Raw genomic sequence first — 26,097 nt, 5'->3', positions numbered from 1 at the left:
GGCATGGCACTCTCCTCCCATAGTCACTATTGCAAAGAAGTGGGAGGGCAACAGTATTTCTCCTAATGTGCCTGTGAAGTGAGAACAGGTAGGCTCTTACTTTTCATGAGTGACTGGCTCCAAATCCACTGAGTGAAGTCTGGAGCACCTCTTGTCCATTCCAACATGGCAGGTCTACCCAAGACTTGCTCACAGCCCCATTTTCCAGAATCCTTCCAGTCTACAGGTTTTGAAAGGCTGTTACCATCAACCTTCTCTTACCAGTGGGGTAGGACAAGTGAGCAAGAAGACTCTTGAGCTTTTGTTTGAGTCCTTCATTATTCACAGGCCAAGTTTAATAGTCCGAAGTGGCATCTCTCCTATTGCACTAACAACTCTCCCAGGACTGTCTTCAAACCACACTCTGGGGTTTTTACTTGGGACACCAAAAACTCTCAAAACTAGACAGCTACTTGGCAAGTTCCCCATTACAGTTCCACCCCCTCCCCTTCTCTTCCCCCACAGTCCACCCCACGCTCACATGTACAAATGATGAGCTCATTTAATCACACCCTTTTCTGTCACCTTGCCCACTTTCTTCAAAATTTTCTGCTAAACACCCACATATCTGCCGGGCATCAACTTTTGGTTTACTGATGTCATCTTTATATATAAAAAAAACGAAAACAACCACACTGGGCTGCTAACTGTCAGCGCTTTGTTCTGTGGTACAAAGGGCTTCTGGTGATCGTTCATCATGGGTGACTCAAGAGGCAACATCGCTTACTCTCTGTTGAAAGGAACTATTTACAAAGCAGAGGTAGCAAATCACAGGGACTCAGCTGCTGCCTCTCGGAGCTCAGTGTATTAACACAGCCAAAGAAGTACACAAGACTGTGAAGCACATCAGTTGAGAAATGGCTGCTCCCCCACCCCTGTCTCCAGGACAATGAGTTTGGGCAGGGGAGCAGGGCACACACCAAGTTATATAGTTATCTCTTAAATTACCTTGGGGTGCATTGCCAGAGCTCCTGAATCTAACCCCAAACAGGGAAGGAAGATGAACTGGTCAATGTGTTTATCATGCCAGTTTCTCCTGGGTGTCCTCCCCTGCAGTGCAACTATTTGATCCATTATGGTTTATAAGAAACTAAACGTTCAACCTGGCAGTACATGTTTTTGGGGTTGTTTTCCCTTTTTTTCCTTCTAAAGGCAGTGGGACATTGCAAAGGGAAACCTTGTTCTGTTCCAACAGAGCCTTAGCCATTCATTGAGACATCCGCTATTTCTTTACAATGGAAAGATTAACCAAAACCTTTTAAGCCTCCAAGTATTAAATCTCCCTTTGTCTTTCAGCTGAAGACTTCTTTTATTACTAGAGCTGGTTGGCAATAGTTCAATTAAATGGCTTTTTATTAGAAGACGTCATGCTGAAACTGAAATGTTTTGTGGGAACACGTCAGTTTTGGTGAAACTGTACGCAAGAGAGGTTACACTGGCTACCAGAAAACTGAGGGGACAAGGGAAGGAGGAGGAAGACAGAAAAGTATCCCGCAGACATAAGTTGCTCAGTGGCTGGGGACACTCATCTAGGATCATGATCATGAGGTTCAACCTCCAGAATTGTCTGACTTGGGCCAGGCACCATTACACTCAGCCTCTGAAATCATGAGTGAATGCTGCGGTCCGTTTGGCCACCGGCTGCCCAAGAGTGGGGCTGTGTATCACTGTTATACTTTAGGTACACACATTTATTTCATACATAGGCTTAAACTGCTGGTTTTCTGCATCCCAAGCAAATACCCTGATTACGGGCTTTTGTCTCTCCTGCGGGAATGTGATGGACACCTTGTCTTCCTGACACATGAATGCTTTGGACTCAGTTGCCCCAGAGAGCAGTAAAAAACATTCACTTTTAGCCATTACCTTGACAGTACTTGGTGGATAGCTGTAGGTCTGCGCTGTGGAAAGAGGAAAAAACCACATGGGGTTGTCATTCTTTGGTGCAGCAACAGGACACAAGGACATTCTGCAGCACAGGATTTGCTCAGACTGAGCACAGACTGTGCAAAAGTGTGAGCTAGTGTGACATTAGTTGGGGAAAGGGTTGAATCTCTGAGGGCTAAATAAATCTGATGGCTTTTTAAGATTTATCTTTTCTCTAGTTTATCACGCACTTACGTCATGCAGCACTGCTCGTTGACCTTAAAACCTAGATGCGCAACCTTTTGGTTTTTTTTTTTTTTGGTGGGTTGTTTTGTTTGCTTTTTTTAACTTAACCGAAATCAGTTTTACATGTTTCTCTTGGAAATTGCTGTTCTTGCTTGCTTGTTCTCTGACTGTATTTCAGCTTTACAGTCAATGCAGCCTTAATTCTGCCTGGGATCGCTGGCTGGGCGCTGGGGTGCAGAAGCACTACGTGATGTGCCACGTGACTGAGTGCGCACTGGGTGCCTGTGCACATGGGTTTCGTGGGCTTGAGCTTTTCTGGAAATTTGTGTCTCTGTCCCATGAGCATCTAAATGGCAGAGGGTGGTTGTTTGTATCACCCTTTCCCACAGCTTTATTTTTATCTGCCTAGCTGGTTCTTGTTATGAGGTTGATTGAACTACTGATTGCTCCTGTAAAATTTCAGACCTGAGCTTTCACTTTTGCTTAAGATAACGGGTTTTTTTAAACATACTTGTTTCGCAATTTGACTGAAGGAAAGACATCAGTCTTTCAATATTGCATTAAAGCTGCCATCTTAGAGACCTTGCAGTGTTTTCAAACATTACTGTGCTGCCTTGACACTGCCGTGAAATTGCCAATGTACACAACTAACACACTGTTCCTCTCTAAGCAAATGCTGCAGCTTGCGAAAGTGGTAAAAGTATTATATCATCCCTACATGAATGGCTTTACCCACTGCTGGAAAAGGTAGCAGTCTGATTCGACACAAAGACCTCGTGATTCACGTGAACACATGTGATCCTGGCTGCTGTGTGAGTCTTCCCTATTTGTGTATCTAATATGCAGAAACTATTTTATTAGGAGAATACGTCATACTGACGTCTGTTTAGAAAAAGTCCTAAACTGTGTCTGTCTATGGGGAATGGGGGCTGGCATGTGGCCAAAGTCAGGGCGTGCTGTGCTGTCACCCCCTTCCTCCTGCAGCCCTCCCTCGGGTTTGCAGGGGTGCGGCAGAGGTGCCCCGCTGAGCGGGTGCTCCCCTGCTGCGGTTGAGGTGCTTGCAAAGCCTGCGGGCCCAGCGGTGATGTACAAAGGCCGAGTTCACCATCGCAGGAGGGAGCTGCGAGGCGGTGGCCGAGGCACACGGGGTTTAGGAGGCTGGAAGGGACGGCCGCCCCTTCGCGCTGCCTTCTCCAGAAACAAAAAAACCCAAAGAGGTCCCAAACAATCCAGCGCGGTGGGGCAGCAAGAGGGCAGGTATCCCCCACTGGATGCAAGGAGGTTTCTCCCGGCTGGAACGCCAAATCCCTTGCTCTGCCTGCTGCCCACGGCTTTTCCTGTGCCTGCTGGCTGCCTCCGCAGTGATGCTGGGTGCTGGCGGAGGGCTCCCCCACACCCCCACCCACGCCACGCCACACCACCCCCGGGGTGCTCAGGGAGCCTCTTTACTTACTTTCCTTGTGGGAGTATCTTTTTCTCCTGATGGGGACGCGCACTTTCCACCTAGGGTATGGAAATAAGGGTGGGCAGGTCAGGTCTGGCGCTAGTTAGCCCTCGCTCCCCACTGCCAACCCCTGGGCACTGGCGGTCACGGAGGGAGGTCCCCTCCACCAGCTTTTCTAGACAAGTTGCTTTCTGCAGCTTCTCTGCCTCTGCCCTCTCAGCCTTTCCCCCGTCCTCCCCGGGGGCAGCCCCAGGCACTGAGCCCTGCCCCGGGAGCTGCAGGAGCAGGGGCTGCCCCCGGCGAGGAGAGGCACAAACCACAGGTCTGCGGATGGAGGGATGGCAGGGACAAGCCGGCACCTGATAGCAGGTGTTACGGCATTTAGCTGTTCCTGCAAAGCACAGCCTCTGTCCCCCCGGGGAGCCCGGCGGTAGCTCAGCAAAGTTTGTGGTTTCGAGGAGCAAGCGACCTTTCTGGGCTTGTCCAGAGTAAATACCTCCAGATGGGTGAGTGAGCAGTAAATATGGGGAAGAGACAGGAGAGAACCACTGCCCCACCCCACCCCCAATTATTCACCTCAGTCTACCCTCTGGTGTGTCTCAGTGAAAAGCAAAAGGAAGAGAAACACTGCAGTTGTGTAACGAACTCCAAACCCGCGGGTGAGTACAAGGCTAGTGGACAGGCCAGTTCCTGACATACCTAATCTCCAGCAGCTGAAATAATATTTGCTATTTCAAGCAGAAGACTATACTTCCAGGTTTAAGTCCTGAAATTATCTGGCAAATTTAAGATCCTTTAAATTACATCTGGGTTGCTGTTATCAAGCTTTTTGGTAATAAGAGCTAGGCTTGCTGGAGCGTGCACTATTGTTTATAGTTTACAATTTTGTGCTTGTAAAACACCTGTAGAGTAATTTACAAACATTTTACAATGTGGTATTAATATTTATATGTTAGATCTACATATACAATAAAAATGTACTAAGGGAGTGTAAAGCTGCAAAGTCGTATGAAGTTGGGAAATGAGCCCAGCTTGCTGGTGGAGGTGCAGTATGAGTCAGTCTAATTGCATATGCTTTTTCTTTCCCAGGACTGGAGGTAAATAGGTAGTGTCACCATTCTTTGTTGCTTTTGATACTTTCCTTGCCAAACATGTGCTCTTAGGTGTTATTTCTTTTATGTACTACCTAAGTTCGGCAACTCGTGTGAAACAATTTCTTTCTGCACATGTGCCTGGTGTTCCTATGAGAGTAGCAGAAAGTCTTGCAAATATTAGTGAACCTCCTGACTTCCTGTTTAGTGGGAGAATTTAGAGCGCTTTTACTACAGCTAGGTATAAAGATAAAACTAATCCTACCTCATTCCAGGTGGCCCACCTGGTTTTCTTTGAATTGTATATAGCATTTTGCCTATACTGAGCATAAACTCCTCTAGCTTAATTGGAGATGCCAGTGTGAATGTTTCATGCAATTTGGTGCTAGAAGTCCTACGAGATACATTTAAAATGAAATATGTATGTATTTCTTATGTATATTTATAATACACATAATTCACATTAGGAGTATATAGTAACTATCAGATATCATGAGTTTGATATGAGTATTTTTGTTTTCTGATCATCTATTTATTCCACATTTCTTGTTTATATTCAGTTGGCTTCTGATTTCTTAGTCCCTCGCTTGGATGGAAGGCTGTTGGGCTTGGATAGCTCTTCCCCTGGACTGTCAAAAGACAAATAGCATATGTTCCTGTAGCAAATTAGAGCTGTAAACTGCTGCACAACCCTTAGACAAATTCTTCTTACTTAGTCAATAATGTGTAATCCTGTGGGAAAATATGTCACGTGGTCTGAGAATAGAAAGCATTTCTCAGTATCTGCATTCATACTACAGCCATGCTGGCTCCTTTGAGGCAGGTGCCCAGCAGTTAGGGAGCCCCACTTGCCTGTGGCTGGAGGGTTCTTGGGTGGCGGTTGGCTCTTGTTGGGGTTTTTGGGAGGCAATTCTAAGTACAGCTTTATCAGTGAAAATGCCGGGAAATAGTTCTGGCCAGCAGTCTCAAAAGCGGGGAAATGTGACTCAACTATTAAAATAAAAACAAAGGCAGAATTCATTTTCTTTGTTTCTATAGTTTCACTTTGCTGTTTGCAGAGCAGCTGTATGAGCTGTTGTACAGACTCCAGAGGCTGTCACGCTCGGGAAGCAGTCAAGCAAAATACAGAAGTGCCACTAAAAAGTAAGCTCTCCAAATAGAAGGGATGAAGTGGCAGACTTGGGGATGTACAGCAAGAAGGAAAGAGGGTCAAGAAATTAAATTCAGAGGAGGCAGTGGGGCCTGTGGATAAATGGTGGGGTCTGAAATCATTCAGCTCCCGGTTGAAACATTTTCTCCCAGCAGCTGCAGTATTAAGCCGCCTGCTATTAAGATCTTGAGTTTATGTTGGGTCTGCTTTGCACACCTGAAACTAAGGTTGCCTTCAGTCTGATTTTACTTCCGACCCAGCTGCCAAAGGGCCAAAAGACAAGGCGGTGGATGCCCTTTCTGTCCCCAGAGGGGGACTTCCTAGGCAGAGGTAGCGGGACACTGCTGTTAAGGTGAAGCACACATCCACCGAGCCACCTTTATAAGGGGTGATGCCAGCCTCGCCTGCTTTCAGAAGTATGATGCTCCTCTGATCCACTGTGGGACACGACAGCACTATCCTTCAGGAGGGAGGACCTTAGTGGGGACCCGCTGCAGCTGTTGTCTCCATCTAACTCTCCGCAAGAGATTACCAGTCCAGAAATACCTGGACTTTCCTCCAGAAATAGCTGGACCTCCAGAAATAGTCAGTTCCTACCTGGCTCCTTAAACCCACCACCTCTGACAAAAAACTGCCAAAAAATACCCCCATCCGACCAAGCAAAAGAAATACCATCCTTGCTCTGTGGCTGGCTGCTTGACAAAGCAAGCCCAACACCCCATCACTTCAACACATTGTAATTCCTGCTACCCCTGTAACTACCCCTGGGCCCTCCTCCCTAGGACCCTGCCAGCCGCGGCTGGTCCTCACCTACACACGGGCTGATTCACCTCAAGTTGATGAACTTTGCCTGCCAGTCTCACTTGAGTGATAATTTGAGGTTATTTCCTCCACCTGATTGCCAATTTTCCCAAGCCTTGTAGTCACTTCTCCACCTGCAGGTGCCCATCTACTTTGACTTTTTCCAGATCTGGGTAAAGCCACTCAGGAGAGATGCTGACAGCTGGATGGTGTGATTGCATGAGCCTCATTCCCTAGGAATTTGGGTTTATAACAATATAAGCTATGGAAGCAGAACAAAACGCTTTGTGGAGGATTTTTGAAGGTGGGTATGTGCCTAGGGTCTAAGACAAGAAACAGGGGTGCTTTGGAGAACCTTAGTGCAATTGCTATGGACTTGATCCCGCAGCAGTACTAAGCACCTTCAGGAACGCAGGATCAGGTTGGTGTGGATGGGCTGACTGCTATGAGATACTTATAAAGTTTTATGTCATAACATGAGCTTTTCCTTTAGCCTGACTGTCAGCCTGCCCTGTGCTGTGGAGCAGAGGAGCCCTTCCTAGCTGACCCTCAGTCTCTGCCTCTCACGCTGCCGGGTGAGCAGCAGCGGCTGGGGCTGGAGCTCCGCAGCACTGGGGCTCTGCAAGGATGCTGAATCACTGCACAGGAATGACAGTTTTTCAGAAAAAAAACAAAACAAAACAAAAAACCCCCAAACCTGATGATTTCTCCATTCCTCTGAACTTCTGCAAGGTCTATGATTTTTCAGAAAGTCACTGCTTTATCAGCAATCAGGCGGCTCTGACTGAGGAGTGACGTGCTACACAAAACTCACGGCGAGCTGACACTGCTTATCGACAGGAGCTGGAGTGAGATGGGTTGCACTTGCTCTCTGTCCTGCAAGGGCAGGTAGTTAATGCTCTCCCCGTGTTACCTCTCCTGGCAGTGGTTTGTTAGAGAAGAATTTTTGAAAGTGGAGGAAAACAGGATGCGGAGCTGCATGAGCACAGGCTGCGACACGGCACTACGCCGGTGACGTCTTTTATGGCAGTGGACCTCCTTCCCCTCCCCTCTGATGGGGAACATGGGCTTCACATCCCTGTCAACAGCTAGCAGGAAAAATCTGCTTTATGAAAACCTTGCTCGCAGTGTTCTGATTCCGTCTCCCAAAAAGCAGTTGGGAATGTTTTCAAAAGCAGCGGAAGTCCCATCTATAAGTGTGACGCAGGCAATTAAAGCGATGGGGATTCAGCAAGCTTGGGAGCTAAGAGCCTGGGGCTGAGACCCTACAGGCATGTGAGCTCATTGCTGCTCCTTGCTGCCACAGGTGAGGACCCACCAGCTTCACATGGATTTTGTTGGCCTTGGCTCAAACTGCTTCTAAGAGCAAGGCTTCATGCTTTGGGGACTTTTGCCTTAAGGCTGCGTAAAGTGGTCACGCCTTAGACATCTGGCCACAGACCTGCAGGGAGGCGAGAGATGCACTCGCTTTGGAAACAAGCACAACATTTAATTTTGGCAACAAAGTGCCTCATCTGAGCTCCTTAAGACCCAGTAAGCAGTCAGGGTACAGTACTCAGAGGCTGCACGACTTTTTCTTTGATCTACCAAGAAGACAATGGGAAAGAGAGGGAATTTTCCTCTCTGTGAGCCTTCAAGGAAATCATCTGTCCGCACAGTGGTTTTCTGGTTGTTCCTACTAGGAGACGTGTTACTGGGGAGCCCTGATGACCATCCCTTGGAAGTACAAAGGCACAGACCAAGAGCTAGGACAGTATTTAGCAGAAGCAAAGCTGTGACACGAATACCCAGCAAAGCAACGGCCAGAGGGGCTAGATGTTACTCTGAAGTGGTGTTGCCTTTTCCAGGTGTCTTTTCCTATGCCTGTGGCTACCGAGGCCAGGCAAAACACCGCTGCGTACCACAACACAGCAAGGCTGGAGGGCGAGAGAGCCCCGAGCAGCTGCGGCACGGTGATGGGGTCCCCCAGCCCGGCTGGGCCAGCCCCGGACACCCCGCGCAGCACTGCCGGCTGCGGTGCCGGCTCTCACCCGCTTGTGTCTGTCTGGGGATCTGCCTCTCACCTTCCCCACTTTCATAGTATTTAGGCACATGGGGTGAGGCACCCTCCTTGAAAATCCCACGCTGCTGTAAGATAGTACGTGAGTTGCCATTTTCCCAGAGCAAACCCCCTTCTGTTTGTGTTCGTGAAAGAGGTCATTGCTTGAGCCAGCCAGTTTTGGGTGGGGGGGTTCATTAGTATTACTTAAAAATTTCCAGCTACATGCTTTACCATATCCAGCTAACACGGAAATTCCTAATATAATTCCAGGTAAAAGGGAAATTTCTAATATAATTTGCCCCCTTTCTATGAGTGATGGCAAAGAGTGCTGCACTGAACAGTGGTGAATCCTGCCCCAGGGAGAACAGCGAGGGCAGCCTGTTGGCCGTAGCAGCGGGGCAGCCTGGCCGGTGCCCGGCGGTGCTCGGTGTCCCTGCACTGAGCATCTCCGGCACAGACGGCGCTGAAGACAACCCGCCCGTCCTAGGTGGCTCATGCCGAGCATCCCCTTCTGTCTTCACAGCTCCTTAGGAGACAATCTATTCCTAACCACTGTTGTACATACCTAGTATACTTATATATCCCATGTACAGCATTTAAATATATTGTATAATTTAATCTATTTCTATATGGTGTATAAAAAGCTTGTCTTTATGAGACGCAGTGCCAACAGGTAAGAGATGACAAGGTGAACCTCTAAGTGTAGTTCTCCTGCCTCAAATCTCAGAGCAGATGACAAGTATGCTCTGCTTCTTGTGTTTCTCACCTGTAACACCCTTCCTCCCTTCAGCAGGTTCCCAGTGCTGGGAGCCTACAGATGAAGTCACGTCTCTAAAAATCATCCTGAGGCGATACTCTTTGACTTACTAAGAACCATATTGTTCATCTTAATTTGCTTGCTAAATTACCTTTGTTTAATCAGGAGGCTCCTCATGGTCCCTTAAGGCTGATTCATTACACGTATCATTGCTCCTATTTTTCATAAAATCACTCCCTTAGCCCTCTTGTTTAGTAATTAAGTATAAAATGCTATTGAACTTACCTCATTTTTGGTAGGCAGTTTCCCATCCTTCCACTGGATCTCTGCACCCTTGGGTAGCCAATTTTGGTGTGGTTTCTCTGCTGGCTGAATTGTTTTCTGTACTGGCTGTGTTACAGAATGAAGCTCAGTGACCAAAGAGGCTCATAATCTCCCACACGGTAAGTGTATGCAGCACCCAGATAATGTGCACCTAAAAAAAACCCAAACCCCAAACCTCCACCGCAGACAAGCACTGACGAGTGGGGGTGGGAGAGGAGGAGGGGAGGAATGGATAAATGACGTGGCTTCCTGGCGTGCCGGGGCTGCCAATGGTGTGCTGGTGCTGGTGGCTTCCATGAAGAGGCTAATGGGTTGCAGCATGGCCTCCTTCTAGGATCCCTCAACTGAAATAGCAACGTGGAGTGCTCTCAGCAAGAGGAAACCACATGCCCGGCCATCTTGCTCTTCTGAGAAATGGTGCGATGAACGGAATAGTAAAAACCAAACCTTTCAAACCCCAACAAAGCACAGCCTTTGTAACTGAAGCTTTCCAATGCAATCTGGTTTTGCTTCCTCCTCTCCTTTTTGTCTTTTTTTATCCCTTTTTCTTCCTCCTGAGCAACAAGGAAGAGGAAAAATAGAAGAACCAGAAATACAATTTGCAGGGCTGATGGTTCAGGGAGTTAAGTATATTTTAATTCACGCATTGAAGTTGTGGTACCTTGCTGGAAAAGAAAAAAAAAAAAATCTCTGTAAGACTTCAGGTGTCTGCAGAAATTTCATCAAAACACGGAGGTGAAAAGTGACAGGTGGTTAACTGGACAGTGCCACAACGTGTGCTGTCCACCAGTAACACGTGGTTTTGCAGATAGATGTACATCACCGCAAGCTAGATCTCAGCTAAGCAGCCCAGCTCGCCTCCTTCCTTTTCTCTTTTGCACTTTGCTAGGCAATCCCACACCAGATTTCAGCGCTGGCAGCTGTAATTTGCAGTCCTTTACTGCAGCCGATGGCAGTGTGGTAGTGGAGGGAGGGAGCCCAGTTTGGGAAGAGATCACAGATCAAATACCTCCAAGTCAAACACAACCAAGGATAAACAGCTGTGGCTGTGTACCCTTGTGCCATCTGATCTAAAACTTGTTCACAAACATGACACTTAGTCTTTAACCCTGCCCAAATGAGCATCACCTGGTCCTGCAGCATCCTTTGGCTACTGACTGCAGGTCCTGCCACAGCCTGCCCCAATGCAGCGACACAGGCTGGAGTGTACTTCAGTAGATGCAGGTACTGTCTTTACCCCAGTGTAGTACAGCTCTCCAAATCTAGCCGAGATGCAGAGGGATTTGCTGTATGCCAGCATTATGTACAAACATGTTATAAAGTGCCAGGCTTATTCAATTGCATTTGACAAGCTGCTTCCCTATAGTGGTACCTACTACTAGTACTGATGGACCAACCTCCAAAAGTCACTACAATTCAGCAGCGGATGAAACCATCTCCCTCTGTTTTGTTCTCTTTACAGGCATTGCCTTGAGAGGTGGCACTGAATCCTGCTGCCAAGGTAGGCAGCTACCCGGTTGTTACCCTGGGTTTGGATGGCTGAAAACCCAATGTTTTAGTTTGATGGTTGACAAAATAATGTTTTAGACTACAGTTGTGCCTGAGTGGCTCTCGTCGGCAACATTTTCCAGAAGTTCAAGTATGTTATTTATCAATATTATTAGTCACTTGGGCTGTGTGGAAATGTTGTCATTTATTGACTGTGCAGTTAATTCTTGTATGTCCTTTTTTGTTTTACTGGGAACTAGAGAGACCATGCTAGTGCAGCAGAAAGGAAGGGAAGAATGTGAATCACTGGGCTTTTCAAGCAGTGATTGCAGAACTATCTTCTGCCTAATTTGTTCCCCAGCTTATACTGGCTTTGGAAAGTGCCTGAAGCTCAGGCATGGTGTGCAGTTCTCAGAAATGAAGCTGCTGTGCAGCTGAAGCAGGAGAGCATGGGATCTGACTGACAAGCAAGGAGGAGGTCTGTAATCCACCAAAAATCTGTGCAAAGACAAACAGATCAGGAACTGTCTGAATAAATGCACTTCAAGATGAACTCACAGAACAGAAATAAGTAAGTGGTGGGGTTAATGAGTGGACCTCACATTCCTGCCTGCCTTACGTTTTAAAGTAATGAATCAGCTACTGACGTTGGCTGGTCCCTGGAGGAAGGGGGGGTCAGAAAGAGGTGCTGCAGCAGTCGGATGTGCATGCAGACACCCACGCACGTAGGCTGGGAGGGAGATCCCTGCATGCCCAGGTTCCCTGTGGTGTCAGGAGCCGTCAGGAGGGAGGCAGAGCCTGGAAGGAGCAGCCAACGTACGTGGCTCTTTTTATCACCAGGAAGGGGATGCTGTAAACAATTTAAAGTCAACACATTTTTCCAACCGCAACAGCCATCTCTATCTTTTGCTTGGATGTTGTTAAGGCTGAAGGTTTGGTCTTTATTGAAAGGTGTTTGCTGTAGCAGCATCCAGGTTTTCAGGGCTGTTTGGAAGGACTTTTGGAAGATTAGAGTGTTTCTAGCAGAAAATAAAATGGTTAAAGCCGACAAGAACATTTCCTATGAGCAGAAAAATACATCAACTGGGTTTGCAGTTCTTTTTTAAATCAAGTGCAGTTCCATTTGTGGTCGCTAAGTGGTGAAGTTCAGCTATAAGGACTTCATCAACAGTGTCTGCAAGCTTGTGGGAAGTTCTTCTATTAATCTTTTGTTTCAAAATTGTAGCAGGGCTAAGGTGAGGACACCAGCAAAGCTTGGAATGAATCTCTGCATAGGTCTTGCGCCCTGCTAGGAGGCTTTGGTGCAAAAGGACGTAGTTTCAGCAAATCTTCAATGTTTTTTTCAGTTTTGGAAGTTCTGAGATGCTGACAATCAGAAACTAAATGTTTGCTGGTGAATCTCCATTTCAAGGTTGGCAGTTTTCTCTCTGACTTGATCCAGAGCCTGTTGGAGCTATTTGCATTGCTTAATAGCTGTAAAATGGTCTGGCAAACCCCACAAGAACTGTTTTTCATTGAGTTCACTTTTTGGTCAGGCCAGAATGCCCTTGGAGAAACCTTGCAGGAAAATGCAACTAGGAAAATAACTCAAGGAAAGGAAAATGAGATGTGATACCTCAAAGGAAAAAGACAATAATATGAAGCAATCGCAGTTTGCAGAGTGACGGGAATGAATGATTGAACCTACTCAAAAGCACATCTGAAATGTTTCTTTAGAGGAATACTGACACTTGAGCTGTTTCTATTTTCAGATAATTAATTACCACTTGGTAGAAGAGAAGGAACTGTGTATGCATAAGCATGTCTGAGAATTTTTTTTTTTTGTCACCTTACGATTTGGGCCTGTTGGCTTCCCCCAACCTATTTGCATGATTCAAGGTTAATCTGTGCAGCAATTCAACTAAAAGAAAACATTTTTAGTGCAATCATAGTCATTTGGAGTGGTAAGACTTTGCAAAAATGTAAGCTACCTAATCAGAAAGCTGAAACATGAAACACGGTTTACCAGTACATGTTTGATTAGCAAATGAGGTCTCGCTGCCTGGTTGCCCGACTGCGCAGTGCGTGAGGGACCTGTGGGCTGACGGCTTTGCTGGTTTCAGCAACGTGATCACAGCTGGCAGAAAAAGAGAAACACAGACCTAAAAATGACAAAGCAAGAAGGCACAAAAACAATGACTCGAAATGGCCGCGTGAGCTATTTTTATGTCACCTCAGGTGAGGGCAGAGGGGAAGGGGCGTGCTTGCGGGACGGCAGCCCTGCCTTTCCAAGGAGCAGGGCTGAGGAAGGAGCATGGGCATGTGGAGATGGGGGCAACCTCAATGGGGGAGAGGGGAGACCAAGGTTCTGCTTTTTGCCTGAGGTGACATATGACCTAGGTCCTGGGTTGGGTACTTGGTTTCCTCTGGTCTCCTTACCCAGAAAAAAGGTTGTGTTACAGCAGCATCAGCAGCTCCTGCTTTACACGTGGGGTGCAGATCCCCAACTGGGTCCTCTGAGTTACATGCTGGGGACATTTGTACTACTTGTTACAGCGTGACTATTGACCTGGGCTCCTTTCCCTGAGCTCAGGTCAGGGCCAGGGTGGCTTTTCCTCCTGCACCCCGCAGACGTTAGACGCTCAGCCAGCTTAGAAATCTGGGCTTGTATTTAGGCACTCGCAAAAACCTAACCTTATGGAAAAGGCGCTTGTGAAAAACCCAGCCTCGTAACCCGTTACCCCTGTCCATCTAGCAGCCCAGCTGGGAAATCTTCAGTTTCTGGCTCTGACATTTGTTGTCATGTCCCCTGAAAGTTTTGTTATTCAGCTAAGTGCCAGAGGGGCAGGAGGTTTTTACGAGGTGCTTCTTACCGTACGCGCAGGGAGGGGGAATGTCCCTACAGTAAGAGCGACATGTATAAAAAAGGGGAAGCCGCATTCAATGGATCAGTCGCTCGCTCGTCTCACTGAGCGCACAGCTAAGATGATGGTCGCTTGTCTGCTCCTCTTCAGTGTCTGGACCGTTGCGTCAGGTAACTCCCTTGTCTGTCTGTCTGTCTGTATCGTTATCGTTATCGTAATGGCATTAGGGACCTCGGTGGCCCTGCCAGCGTGCTGCTGGGTGCTGCCATCCCCAGCTAGCATCCGTCCCAGGGCAAGCCCAGCGGTGACAGGGCACTTGTGGCACTGCACACGACAGCACCGCTCATGTGGGGCTTCAGTCGTGTCACTGCTGGTTGCGTTGACAGCATCCTCTCCTTAATTTACCACTAGTGTATTTATAAGCTGTAGCCAGGTGTATGAATTTATTGCAATTTGCAGATCATAACCCAGGCGAATGTCCAAATGCTTCCGATGACCTGTATGACTGAAGTTTGATTTCGTCTGCTGTTGTGGCTGGGATTTGGGTCAGAGTATGGCACTGATTTGCTTTAGCCAGGACAGAATTATTTGTAGTGATGGACATGGTGCTTGTAGGTCTCTGCTCAGGTCGCTAACAGCGCGGGTGTGTTACATTTGGTTTTGTAATTAAAAATCATGTAGAAAAGCCTGAATTTGTTTCAAACTAGCTTCCATGGTCATAGTTTGTATTCTGACTATGGCACTACTGAGCTCTGAAAAACAAATTGACTGGCACAGCTTCACAGCTGGCTTCTTGGTCTCCGGCAGAGATCTGTCTGGCCATGGCCACAGCCATGGAGGGGGCAGGACCCGGGAGAGCTTTGTCGGGCGGGTTAGCCAGGTGTACCTTGGGGAACTGCAGCCAGCCTCACTCCTCTTTAAAGCCTGCAAAGATATTTCCCTTTCTTGTAAATTGAATTATATGTTTACAGTGCTATAACTGTCCCTGCTGACATCTCCCTTCCCATGCTGATGTACACAAATAAACTTTAAAAACTGTTATCCTAAGAGGACTGTGGAGCTGAGCTGTCAAACCTGGGAGCATCCATTTTGCTTGCCTGTCCCCTTAATAGTTTTTCCACATGTGTCTGTGAATTGGAAGAGGAGACTGATTTTGGTTTTTTTTTTTTCTTTTCCCGGGAGATCTTTAATACCAGGGCATTTATGCTATGAAAGCTTTCTGTCTGTGGACCTTCAGCAGGGTCTCAACTGCTTCCCAGCTGCACAGCCTCAAGCCTGAGATAGGAGGATGGATACAGTTTGCCTCTGCTCCTCCCTACCTTGCTTTTTCCTTCTGGTTTTCTCTTCTCTTGTCAGTCTCTTACAAGTGTGGGTGCATGATGTGTAGTGATACACGTAATAATTTTTAGCAGCTTTACTGATTTGCTTCTCTCTGCACCGCAGGAGGACTGAGAGAGCCGTCTGGTTATTAGCATGGCTGAACATTTAGGGAAACTCTCCGCGGGTGCCTATGGGATAACAGTCTTAGCAGACAGAAATCAATTTCTCCCGGCACTACAGCTGCCTTTCTTGGTGCTGCTCTCTGCAGCACAGATACCAGGCATGCAAGGTGCTTTGTGTGAGAGGTGTCAGGTCCAGCAAAAATCTCAGGGCAGTTCTTTGGAGCTGTGTTTTCACTTTTTCCCTGGATGGAGGGGCAGAGAGACCCTCCAGAGCTGCTCTGCTCAGGAGTGAGGGCAAAGGGCTGGGGGGCTTCTGCGGGGGGTGGGTTGCAGAAGGGTGGTGAGAAATGCTGAGTGTGGCACCTGCTTCTCCCCCAGGCTCTGTGCAGGTGATGCACAGAAAGGTCCAGTCGGTCCAGGCAGGAGGAAACGTTACTTTTTCGTGCCGGTTGGTCACAAAAGAAGATGTGCTACAGGTGACCTGGCAGAAGGAGACAGACGGGGCTGAAGACAACATAGCGACTTATAGTACGATGAATGGCCAAAAGATAGCAAAGGGCTATGTCGGCCACGTGAGCTTTGCCCACACTGAGTTACAAGTCTCAGCCATCTCTCTTCATGGTGTCACCCTCCAAGATGAAGGATGCTACAAGTGCATCTTCAACACGTTCCCCTTGGGGGCTGTCTCTGGCAGGATGTGTCTCAAGGTTTACGGTAAGGCATCGTAGTTGCGTACGGGCTGTCATCTGAGGACCAAGTCATTTTCCCCGGGAAAAACCTTCCCTCACCACTGGTCATTGCTAAATTGCTGCGGGAAAGGTGGCTCAGCTTCCTCTCTAGCTCTCCCTCCCTCTCTGGTTTTACCTCTGATGGGAAACCAGTGTTCAACTGTTCTTTAATTTTCTTCCTCTTTAAGTCAACAACAGCAAGATCCAAAAGCTGATGTGTAACCCATGACTTCCTCCAAGTTTCCCTGGCTGTGTGCTGTGCTGACAGCTGGCCTGCTGCAACCATGAACGCCATGCTCCTCTGCTTCCTTTTACTGCTGCTTTTGCCTCCTAAGCCTAGAAATCAGGCACTTTTTTCTTACTCTGCCTTTGGTCTTAGAAAAATTCAAGGTATTCAAAAGGCAGAGAGGCATATGCATGACCAGAGTATCTGGAAGCTGATTTTGAAGCTATAGTAAAAATGACAATAGTTAGCCTGGGCTCAGGAAAGGGTTGCAAAAAAAAAAAGGCTGAAATAAATACAGCACAGCTTGTGGACTTTGCCGCATGAATATCTTGTGCAGGCCAGCATCAATTAGCTTCAAGAAGAGAGTTAAAAAAAATCATGAGTCGAGGTAGCAATATTTGACACCTCCATACAAAATCATCAGCTAGCAAGCACAAGCTGAAATATAGACAAATAGATGAACTCAAAAGAAGCAAGAGTGAAAAGCTGTTTATCTTCTGAGAGAGGCTCTTGGTTTTCTGCCAGTGAGAAAGCTGAGACATTAAACATGCCCTGTTGGCTCCTGACTTTCTCATCAGTGACTCTGCTGTGGGGATGTTGGCCAAAGGTCATGTCCCATGTGGAAAATATCAGTGTCTGGGACCTGCTGCTGGTGGTATGATCCCTGCAGAGTATTTTGTTTACCCTTAGTACCTTCTGCTGACAAAGACACAGACGCGTATGCCCGCACACATACACACATGCCAAGAGTCCTCTGCGTGGAAAACAAAATGTCCCTGGCTTATAGGGGAAAGGTGACTTAAGCAATAGGGGAAGGAGGGGAGACGGAGGGCAGGAAATACAAGGGAAAACCAAGCCTGGAACAAAAGCTCTTTCTCCTCTTTCTTGGGAAAGCTCCCAGAGCAGAAAAGAGAAATTAAGAGAAATTCACTCAGTATTTCAGATATGAAGAGGAAGGTAATCCTTCAGCCAGCCAGCCATTCAGAGGGTAAATACTGATTATACATTACAGAAAAATATGGAAGTGCCTTGTAGAGGGATCCCATTCTTGTTTATCATGAAAATCTAACCACAGAGTTAGATTTGTTTTGTTTTGTTGTTTGATTTGGTTTTTTATTCAAGTGGGGGAAATATTTCCTAAAATCACCAACCTTGTGGCTATGATTCATCCTTTAGCAGAGCAGTACTTTAAAAAATAAATGTTTTTCTGCTGTTACACACATTCCCATTAGCATCTCTTCCTGCATCTCAGATGAAAAGTGCATCAGCTGAGAAGGGTTTCACTTCTCTCAGGTAGGCACGAGCCCGCTGCTCCTGCTGCCCCAGTGTGGGCTTGTAGGCCACTGCCAGGGGCTGGCTCACAGTGGTCATGGTGGCTTCCCTGAAATATGCTTTATCGAACATGTCCTGGAGGGTCACTGTGAATAAACTAAGTGTTCGGCACTGTGACAGAAGATTTTGGTTAACATGTGGTGTACTTCATCGAAGCTAATGTATGCAATGCTACTTAAAAGCCACAGTCTTACTCCCTTATTCCCCAACTCATAATGACGGGGACAACTTGTCTGAACAAGCCCAGAGGACTCCTGGGATGGAGTGTGAAGCCAGCAGGAATCTCCCAAGGCTCAGGGATTCAGGGCAAGGTGAGCAAGTCAGAGTCACCAGCTGAAAATGAAACGCTGCCACGTCTTTGCCCTCAAGAGGGGACTGCCAGGGAGTTTACAAGCTGGTAATTGCCCGATTACAACAGCCTTCGCAAGAGGGGCTGTTCCAGGACAGGCACCGTTGCTGCGTAATGAGGGGAAGTGAAACGGCGTAAGAACTGGATACAACACTGTGCAAAAAGAAACAGGTATGACGGGAGGAATCTCAGACCTGCCCAGCTGAAAACACCAAAGCCAAGAAGCAGCAGAAATTTCCTACCCTGTAGCAAAACCCATTTTGGAACAGAATAGTTTCAAGTGTGCTTGGCAGGTCTCTTTTGAACAGCCTGCTCCCCTTCCCCCTCCATTTTGCTTTGGAAATGTTTTGCCGACCGTCAGCACCAAAGATGATGAGAATGACACCCAGGAAGGGGATTGACTGAGCAGGTACGGAGAAAGGGGATGTGCTACACGAGAATGGGCAAGACTTGCTGGGTCACAAAATTCCCCGGGCATTTGCTGGGCCGTCTTCGGAGACTTTCTGCCTTCATTGTGGATGGCACCATTCACCTGGAAGTCTCGAGCACAGCGAAAAATGCCATCGCTATTTCTTAGACAGGGAAACCGAGGCACAGTGTTGCTAGTGAGCACCCATATGGTTGGAAAAGGCTTTCTGTCACCACAAGGCATACTGTAATTCCTAACACTTTTTATCAGTCTCTCTGAGACTACCATCAAGCCTTTAAATATAAAAAGCACATCGTGACCTGACAGTCCCCCTTTAATTACAGAAGGTCATTACAGATAATCAAAGCTGATGTACTTCACTAGAAAGTCCCATTTTCAAATACCTGGGAACACTGCCACAGCTTGAATTCGGGAATGTTTGCATTACTGCTCTGCAAGAGCTACTAAAGCAAGTACTTGTGCACAACATGCCTTGTAGGTACTTTTTCACTGGAAACAAATATTTTGATGAAAGGCAAAAGAAGCAGTTAATTTAAGTGTATGCATCAAACATCAACAGTGGGCACATGCTAACAAACGGTGTAGCAGGACTTTACTGCAAAAGCAAGCACTTACAGGTTTTGACTGCATCTAGTACAGACACTTGCAAAGGGGAAGCTCAACCCCACAGGGTTTTTTTCACATGATACTCATTCCTTGGGGTCCAATGTGAGAAGAGAGGACTTCTTAGTCAGAAGAAGAGCAGATGTGGAGTGTGTGTGTTTCTGCCGAGATACTAAGCAATTTTTCTCATCCCCTCTGGAAACATCTGTGACAGCTTTCCTTTACTGCTTTTGGATGTTGCAACCTAATATTTGAAGTTAATGCTGGGGGTGGATATGTTATTTTTATGCATCCCGTGAGTGAAAGAAGAAGTTCAGAGATCATTTATTAATCAAAACATAAACTGCTTGTGACACTTGTCTTGTCATACATGGGAGATTTTGAGAAGTTCCAGCTGAAATCCCCCTACATGCTTTTCTTGTTGTGCTCAAAGCAACACTAGCAGGTTTCATCAACTCTGTGGGGTTTGAGTTTCTGTCTATGGGTGACACAAAAAATGAGAAATACCCACTTTTTTTTTTCCTTCTAGGCAGGCACAACCATAGTAAATAAATAAGGTTCAACCATAAAAAGAAAAAGCAAAACTGATGGTATACAATTTCTTTCTTCCACCCTCTGGCAGTTATGGCTTGGAAGATCCGGACAACCTCGTGAGATGCATCTGGAATTGTACCAGGAGGTTATAGGCATTATGATGCATCTGGCACAAGTCTTTTCCCCCTTTCACAGGATCGTTCGGTGTGTGCTATACCACATTCGCGTCCAAATATTCGTTTACATCCCAAAAGGAAAAAGAATCATTTTTTCCTAAGAAGAATAAACAGATTTTTTTTGTTGTTTAAAAGTAGGATCAGTAAATGATAGTGATATGTTTGCTAGTGTTGGGACAATAATTAATTTCAGCATCAATATTGTGCCGACTATTGTTATTTTTGCTATATAAATAGTAATATACACATGGAGTACTGCTAAATATAGTAATAGATACTTTTTTAATCAGAGGGCATTCATATTAACTCAGACTTGCATGAAACTAGAATTGCTACTGCACTTAAATGGTTTTTAAAAAGTAATATTCTCAGAAACAGGGACCTAGAAGTAGAGTGTGGTTTGGACCCCTATACCATCAGCACATGTACTGAAGTAGAAGGCAGGCTGGTGAGCTGCTCTACAGAAACCTGTGGATCGCACTCTTGGCCTGAGCAAACTGAACTAATTAGACTGGCTTTGAGCAGGGGTTTGGACTAGATGACCTCCAGAGGTCCTTTCTGACCTGAATTATGGTATGATTTTATGGCTGAGGAATAAATAGGTGATTTTCCACAGGGGATAGACGTGTCCTTATGTGTTCAGATCTCCCCTGGAGTTCTACCCAGGTTGAAAAGAGCTTCCTGCACTCCTCCCCTTTCCTTATTCATTGCAAATACTGTTTGTATAACTAGGAATCAACAAGCAGGCTTCATGCGAGTGAGTAAGCATGGATGAAGCCTGTAATTCATCCTTCTTGCTGACTAAGGCTAAATGTGATAGCATCCACAAATCTTCTAGGGTGAGAAGGAGTTCAGAAGAAATGATCTTTAATGAAGGTTTTGAGGGATATCGTGAAACCCCCAAAACCCAACAGTAGAGGGAAGAAAGTTGTACAAGCCCAAAACCTCCACAGGTGAAATCCTGCGGCGTAACCACATACAAATTCACTCTTACTGTCTTGCATAAATAGATGCATTTAGTCCTTTGGTCCACAAGCCTACACATCTCAACAGCAGTAAAGCTAATCCTGCAGATACGTGTAAGGGAAAAGAACAAGAATTTTGACTCATTGAAGCAGTTCAGCCCTTTCAGAGGAAGGAGGACGTGTGGTTTCATGGTTTGACTCCCTGTTGCTTTTTACTCGTTCACAATCACCACTTCTCAGTTGGGATGCTGCAGCGCTGCCGTTAATAACAGAATTAAAACACGGATGCTTCTACGTTCTTGTCCTTTGTTTTTGCCAAGCTCTTCATTTCCAGACTGCTGCCTGATCACTTCCATGTTTATTTGTCACTGCCGGGGCTTTGGGGAGGGGGAGGCAAGATTAGATATCAAGGTTGTTCTCCAAGATAACAGTAAATACAGATGCTTTTTGCTCAAACGTGAGCAGAAAGTAACAGATTTTGTCACTCTGTGTTTTACAGCCATCTCGGACCCCAAAGTGGAGGCTAAGCTCATACCCAGTCCAGACAAAGCTGAGGACTCTGAGAAAGTGGTGGCGATGAGCTGCTCAGCAACAGGGAAGCCAGCTCCAAAAATCACCTGGCACCTTCCCAGCATCCTGCAGCAGAAACCAAGGGAGTACCACATCAAGCTTGGCAATGAGACTGTGACCGTCATCAGCAATTTCACCCATGCCCACCCCAAAATCCTCCAGGAGTACTCCATTGCCTGCGTGATCCAACACCCCTCTCTAAACGTGACCCTGGTCCTGCCGACGGACAGCCTGGTGCAGGGTCAGTATATAACCCTGTTCCTGTCCTGGAGTGGGGAGGAGATGGCGAAACACCTCCTGGGGTAGATCAGGAAAATCCTCAGAGGGTTGGGGGCAGGTGGGGAAGGCACCTGGAAAAGCAGCTGGGGCTGGGCTTGGGAAGTGTGGAGGAGGTGCCAGGGAGCATCCAGACACCCCAGGCAATGGCGTACAATGTCTTACAGCTCATCATGTCCCCTACACGCCATGACATGCCCCAGCTTCACTGCCTCTGCCAAGGACTCGCAGGGTTTCTCTGTCACATAGCCTGACACACCAACAAGACGTGTCGACTTTGGGTAGCTTGGAGGGACTGGGTGTCGCATGCCCAACTGTGGCATCAGACCCCAAGCACAGGTCTGCTGGCAGTGCCACTTGTGTGCGTGCTGGCATGTGCTCCCAGTGTCCCTATTCACCCCCTCTCACCTCGGGGGACTGGCCAAGGGATGTCTGAAACGGGTTAGGGGTTGTTTTATCTTCTTCATGCACAAACTGAGTACCCACTGCTTTCCCCACAGGTCCAGACAGCAGCGTGGCACCGGCCATTGCCATTGCAGTGGGGGTGCTGGTCACCCTCGCTTTCCTCCTCCTTCTCGCCTGCCTCCTCCGCCGCTGCCTCAGGCACCTACGTGACCCAGAGAGAAACCCAGCCCGGCCGTGCTGGGTAGGTCTGCCTTTCCCCGGGGTGCTGCAGGGCTCGCCCCCACCGCTCACAGGGCTCAATGCTGGGACCCGGCTCTGCCCGGCCACCCCAGGGCTGGCTGCATGCTGCCCAGCCCCAGCTGCGCCTGGGTTGGAGAGGGACAAAGGCATTAACCCCCAACCAGACGGCTAGGTAGCAGCACGCTGGGAAGGGGAAACCTGAACACGCTTAGCCAGGCCTATAATTGCCCGGCAGCGATGACAGAAAACATTCCCAGTGACAAGGCATGCTGCAGAGGAAGCGTCGTTCTGTTACTATATTGATGCACAAAATAGTTGTGCAAGCAGTGGCCATACCCTTGCACCATTCTTCTGCATCTCCCAAAATAACCTCGCTCTGGCACAGCCAGTGCAGCTTGTGGAGGAAGCGGCTTCGAGCATGTGTCTCACACAAAATGGGGTCTTAGAGGAAGAGCGTGCCTCTGTGAGGAAAGCCCAGGGTGCCGCGCAGCAGCAGGGGCTGAGGCGCTGCTGGTTGTCCACTGAGACCGTCCTGATGCAGGGGGTGAAGGTTGCAAGCTCGAGGCGGGGGTAAACTGAGTGAGGTAGCGTCGTCTCAGAAAAATCACAGCCCAGTTTTGTGCTGAAGCCATCGCAGCCTCCTTGCGGGATATGCCTAGAGCATGCACCCTGACTTCTGATGAGTGTTTTGGAGAAAAAGAAGCAGTGGAAGGAAATGCGATACATGTCTTCCATGGGTGCCATGCCTCTAGGTCCAAGCTGGAGCCTGCTGGGGGATTGCGAGGGGAAAACTTTAGTCTCCCCTCACACAGAGAGATGCAAGGACCCGTTTAGTAACACAAATAGCCCGTATCTTTACCCCCACACTTAAAACATCCATATATTTTGAAGAAGACAAAAAATCCAACAACCTCTCTTTTGTTAGGTCCTTCCTGCCTGTACTAAGGCCAAGAAGTGCGGGCAGTATGGTGCTGCAGGCAGGCAGGCTCCCGCAATGACCCCCAGCCCCGGCCCGCTGCTGAACACCTGAGCAGCTGCCTGCCCTACACATGCAAGAGAGAAACGTCTTACAACGGTACCTTGGGCTTCCAAGCAAACCTGCTGTGACTCACTCCAAGAGAAATACAAAAAAGGACAATTTATAATAGATATTTATTTATTTTGTTACACTATAATATTCCATTTTGTAGAAAAAAGCTGTAAAGTATTTATTTGAGACTCAGGCTGACTGTGTGGGTCTGCATAATGAAACTGATGTTTTGTATTTTCTGGGGGTTTGAATGTTATGTTTATTCCTTTCTGATATTTTAACATTGCAAGCTTAAAACTGGGTGGGGGATTGTCTGAAAGAGGGCAGCATTTTGTAGGGGTGCTGGCCTGGGTGGTGTTGCTGGTGGGCCAAAGGAGACCCTGGCCAGGAGCCGGGGTGCAGACAACCCATGGAGCAGCCTAGCACGCTGCTGTGAGCTTTGGGTGTCGAACCTGTTCCCCAAAGGGCACGAGAGATCAGGCCAAGACTGCAGCCAGCCTGAACTTGTAACCCAGGAGCCAAGAGTGACAGGCTTCAAGCCAGGAGTCATCAGGCATGAGGAAGTTACCAACTCCAACTTTCACCAACCTTTCCTAGAAAGTAATAAAAAAAAGCAACAGGCACATAGACGTTTCCTTCTCCTCTCTTCTTCTGTGGTTTCCACTGCTCCCTTCTTAATTTCCCTAATCCATCACAGCTGCCTGTGTGTTTCCAGGTTTCCCACCTGCCTGCTGGAGGCAGCAGGGAAATAAAAGGGCAGTTGGAGGGGCAGTAGGCTGTCTGGTGGATTCTGTGTATGTTGTGGTGTAGTGTAGTGTAGTGTAGTGTAGTGTAGTGTAGTGTAGTGGGAAGAGGGAGGCTGGTAGGAGCAAGGAGGTGGGTGTTGCATGTGGGCAGATATACACCAGTGCAGGGCAACAAGTGTTACCTATTGCTAAAAATCATTGCTTATAACCTGTAGGTCAGATCTGAGCAGTTCTCCTGTAATTCTCTGAATACCACCCTGTGCCCATGAAATCTTTCCTTGTAGACCCAGGGAAGGAGAAGTAAACCTACCTGGCTGGTGTGGTCTTGTGGGCAGCGTGAAGACAGCCAGTGCTGGCTGTTTCCTCTCCTCCTGGCTTCTTAGACCAAGTGCATGTCATCTGTTTTTTTTCCTTGCCCATCTATTTCAAATGTGCATCCCAGATGAATCAGGCTGAGTTGTAGTCAAAAAGCCAAGTAACCTAAAATGAAAGCGAGTGGGTGAGTTGAGAATTAATAAATCCAGTCCTTGTCATAAAATGTTTGTTTTTAGGCTCTCTAATGCTTAGTAATAGCACAGCTGGCGAGAGTGGAGAAAGGGGAACTGGCTGCAACTGTCACAATCAGGAATTTTTCTCCTGAGCCCTATAATTGTCAAAGGCAGAAGGCACGTTTTGTCCAAGCTTTCCCGCCATTGCAGCATAATTTCCTCCTTCCCCGTGAGGGAAGGGGTTGGGGGAGAAGCAGGTTTTCCCCCGGGGTCGGTGGTTGGTGGGGGGCAGCATGCGGGCAAGGCTCAGCCCCTGGCCCTCCTCCTGAACAGGCTGTGCAGTGTCAGCCCTCACCACTCTGCAAGGTCCACGCTTGCGCTTCAGGGGGGGTTGGGAGAGGATTTTTTGAGTTTTAAAAGAAGGTTTCCACTAATGTTTAAACTAACGGGTCTTTTTTTAAAAAAGAGAAATGAGTCTCTTGCAGAAACAGGGAGTCTGGACACAGGTAATGAAAAGGATTTTCAGAGGGAAGAGAGAAAAGCACAAAGCTGGCAAGAAACCTTTATAAACCCAGGAAGACCGCAAAGATTACCTATTGGTATTTTCTACAAGCTGATCACTGGAGTAGGGGAAAGCAGGGTTTGGAGTCATTAAGTATCTGTTTACGTGCGGGACTGTGATTTGTTTTACTATTTAGCTGAATGTTGAATTGTGAAAAGCTTTTGTAGGTTTCTGCTTACGAGCATGATAGGACTAGGACTAGAGACAGAGTGAGAGAGGAGGATGTGGTAGCTTACAAGCAAAATGGGGTAAAAGAAAGGAAGACATTACCAATTTATTTGTCTTTTGCAGTACTGGAATGAGAATAGCAAATGACATCCAAAGGCAGAACGCTTAAAACCCATACATGTATTTGCCTTCATGCTATACAAAGCCAGCTACTGAATTGCAATGCCATAAAATGCTATATGCTAGTGCTGTGGAGTTTGACTTCATATAGCAATGAAATGAATGTAAGCAGACAGACTATCTACAATTAACTGGCTGTTAGCTGGAAAAAAAAGAGCACGAAATAGATATAAACCACCTTTCAGGGAAGAAAGCAGCGCATGACTGAGGGGATCAGAAGTTTTTACTGTGGGTGAATAACATCTTAACTGCTGTTCTGAGGTTTCTTTGTGATTATCTTGTGCTTGTCTGTCCAGTTATCTCTGTTAACAGTTTGGCAGTAATTCTTTGGAGGTTATATTTCAGATGGGTTTAAACAGATAATTAGTATTTATTTTAATAAATAGTATCTAGGCTACGAAAAGTGGCAAATTTTGAATAGGTCTTGAGACCTAAAAAATAAAACTGATAAGAAATTAAAGTGGAATGGACTGCTCAATTTTGCTGCTCCAATATGAGTGTTATGAAGCAGGTTAACTTTGTAAGTAAATGGAAGCAGAGCACATTTTCAAAGTTTA

The 26,097-nt window shown here is 47.1% G+C and overlaps 1 protein-coding gene across 2 annotated transcripts; it reads left to right on the top strand.

The window, feature by feature from the left end:
* The first annotated feature begins 13,837 nt into the window (after positions 1 to 13,837).
* LOC128145292 (OX-2 membrane glycoprotein-like) lies at positions 13,838 to 24,086 on the top strand. Of its 2 annotated transcripts, XM_052795157.1 has the most exons (5): positions 13,838 to 14,260; positions 15,911 to 16,246; positions 21,375 to 21,686; positions 22,222 to 22,367; positions 23,292 to 24,086. In XM_052795157.1, the coding sequence occupies exons 1-5, from the start codon at positions 14,029 to 14,031 to the stop codon at positions 23,394 to 23,396; spliced, it is 1,131 nt and encodes a 376-aa protein (XP_052651117.1). In that variant the 5' UTR covers positions 13,838 to 14,028; the 3' UTR covers positions 23,397 to 24,086. The 2 variants fall into 2 exon arrangements, with proteins under 2 accessions (XP_052651117.1, XP_052651116.1); XM_052795156.1 differs by lacking the exon at positions 23,292 to 24,086 and having other exon boundaries at positions 22,222 to 22,542.
* Positions 24,087 to 26,097: the final 2,011 nt, after the last annotated feature.

This window comes from Harpia harpyja, chromosome 8, assembly GCF_026419915.1.
Source record: "Harpia harpyja isolate bHarHar1 chromosome 8, bHarHar1 primary haplotype, whole genome shotgun sequence".
Classification (NCBI taxonomy): Eukaryota; Metazoa; Chordata; class Aves; order Accipitriformes; family Accipitridae; genus Harpia; species Harpia harpyja.
Note: the sequence above shows the minus strand (reverse complement) of the source record. Positions and strands in the feature narration are given on the sequence as shown.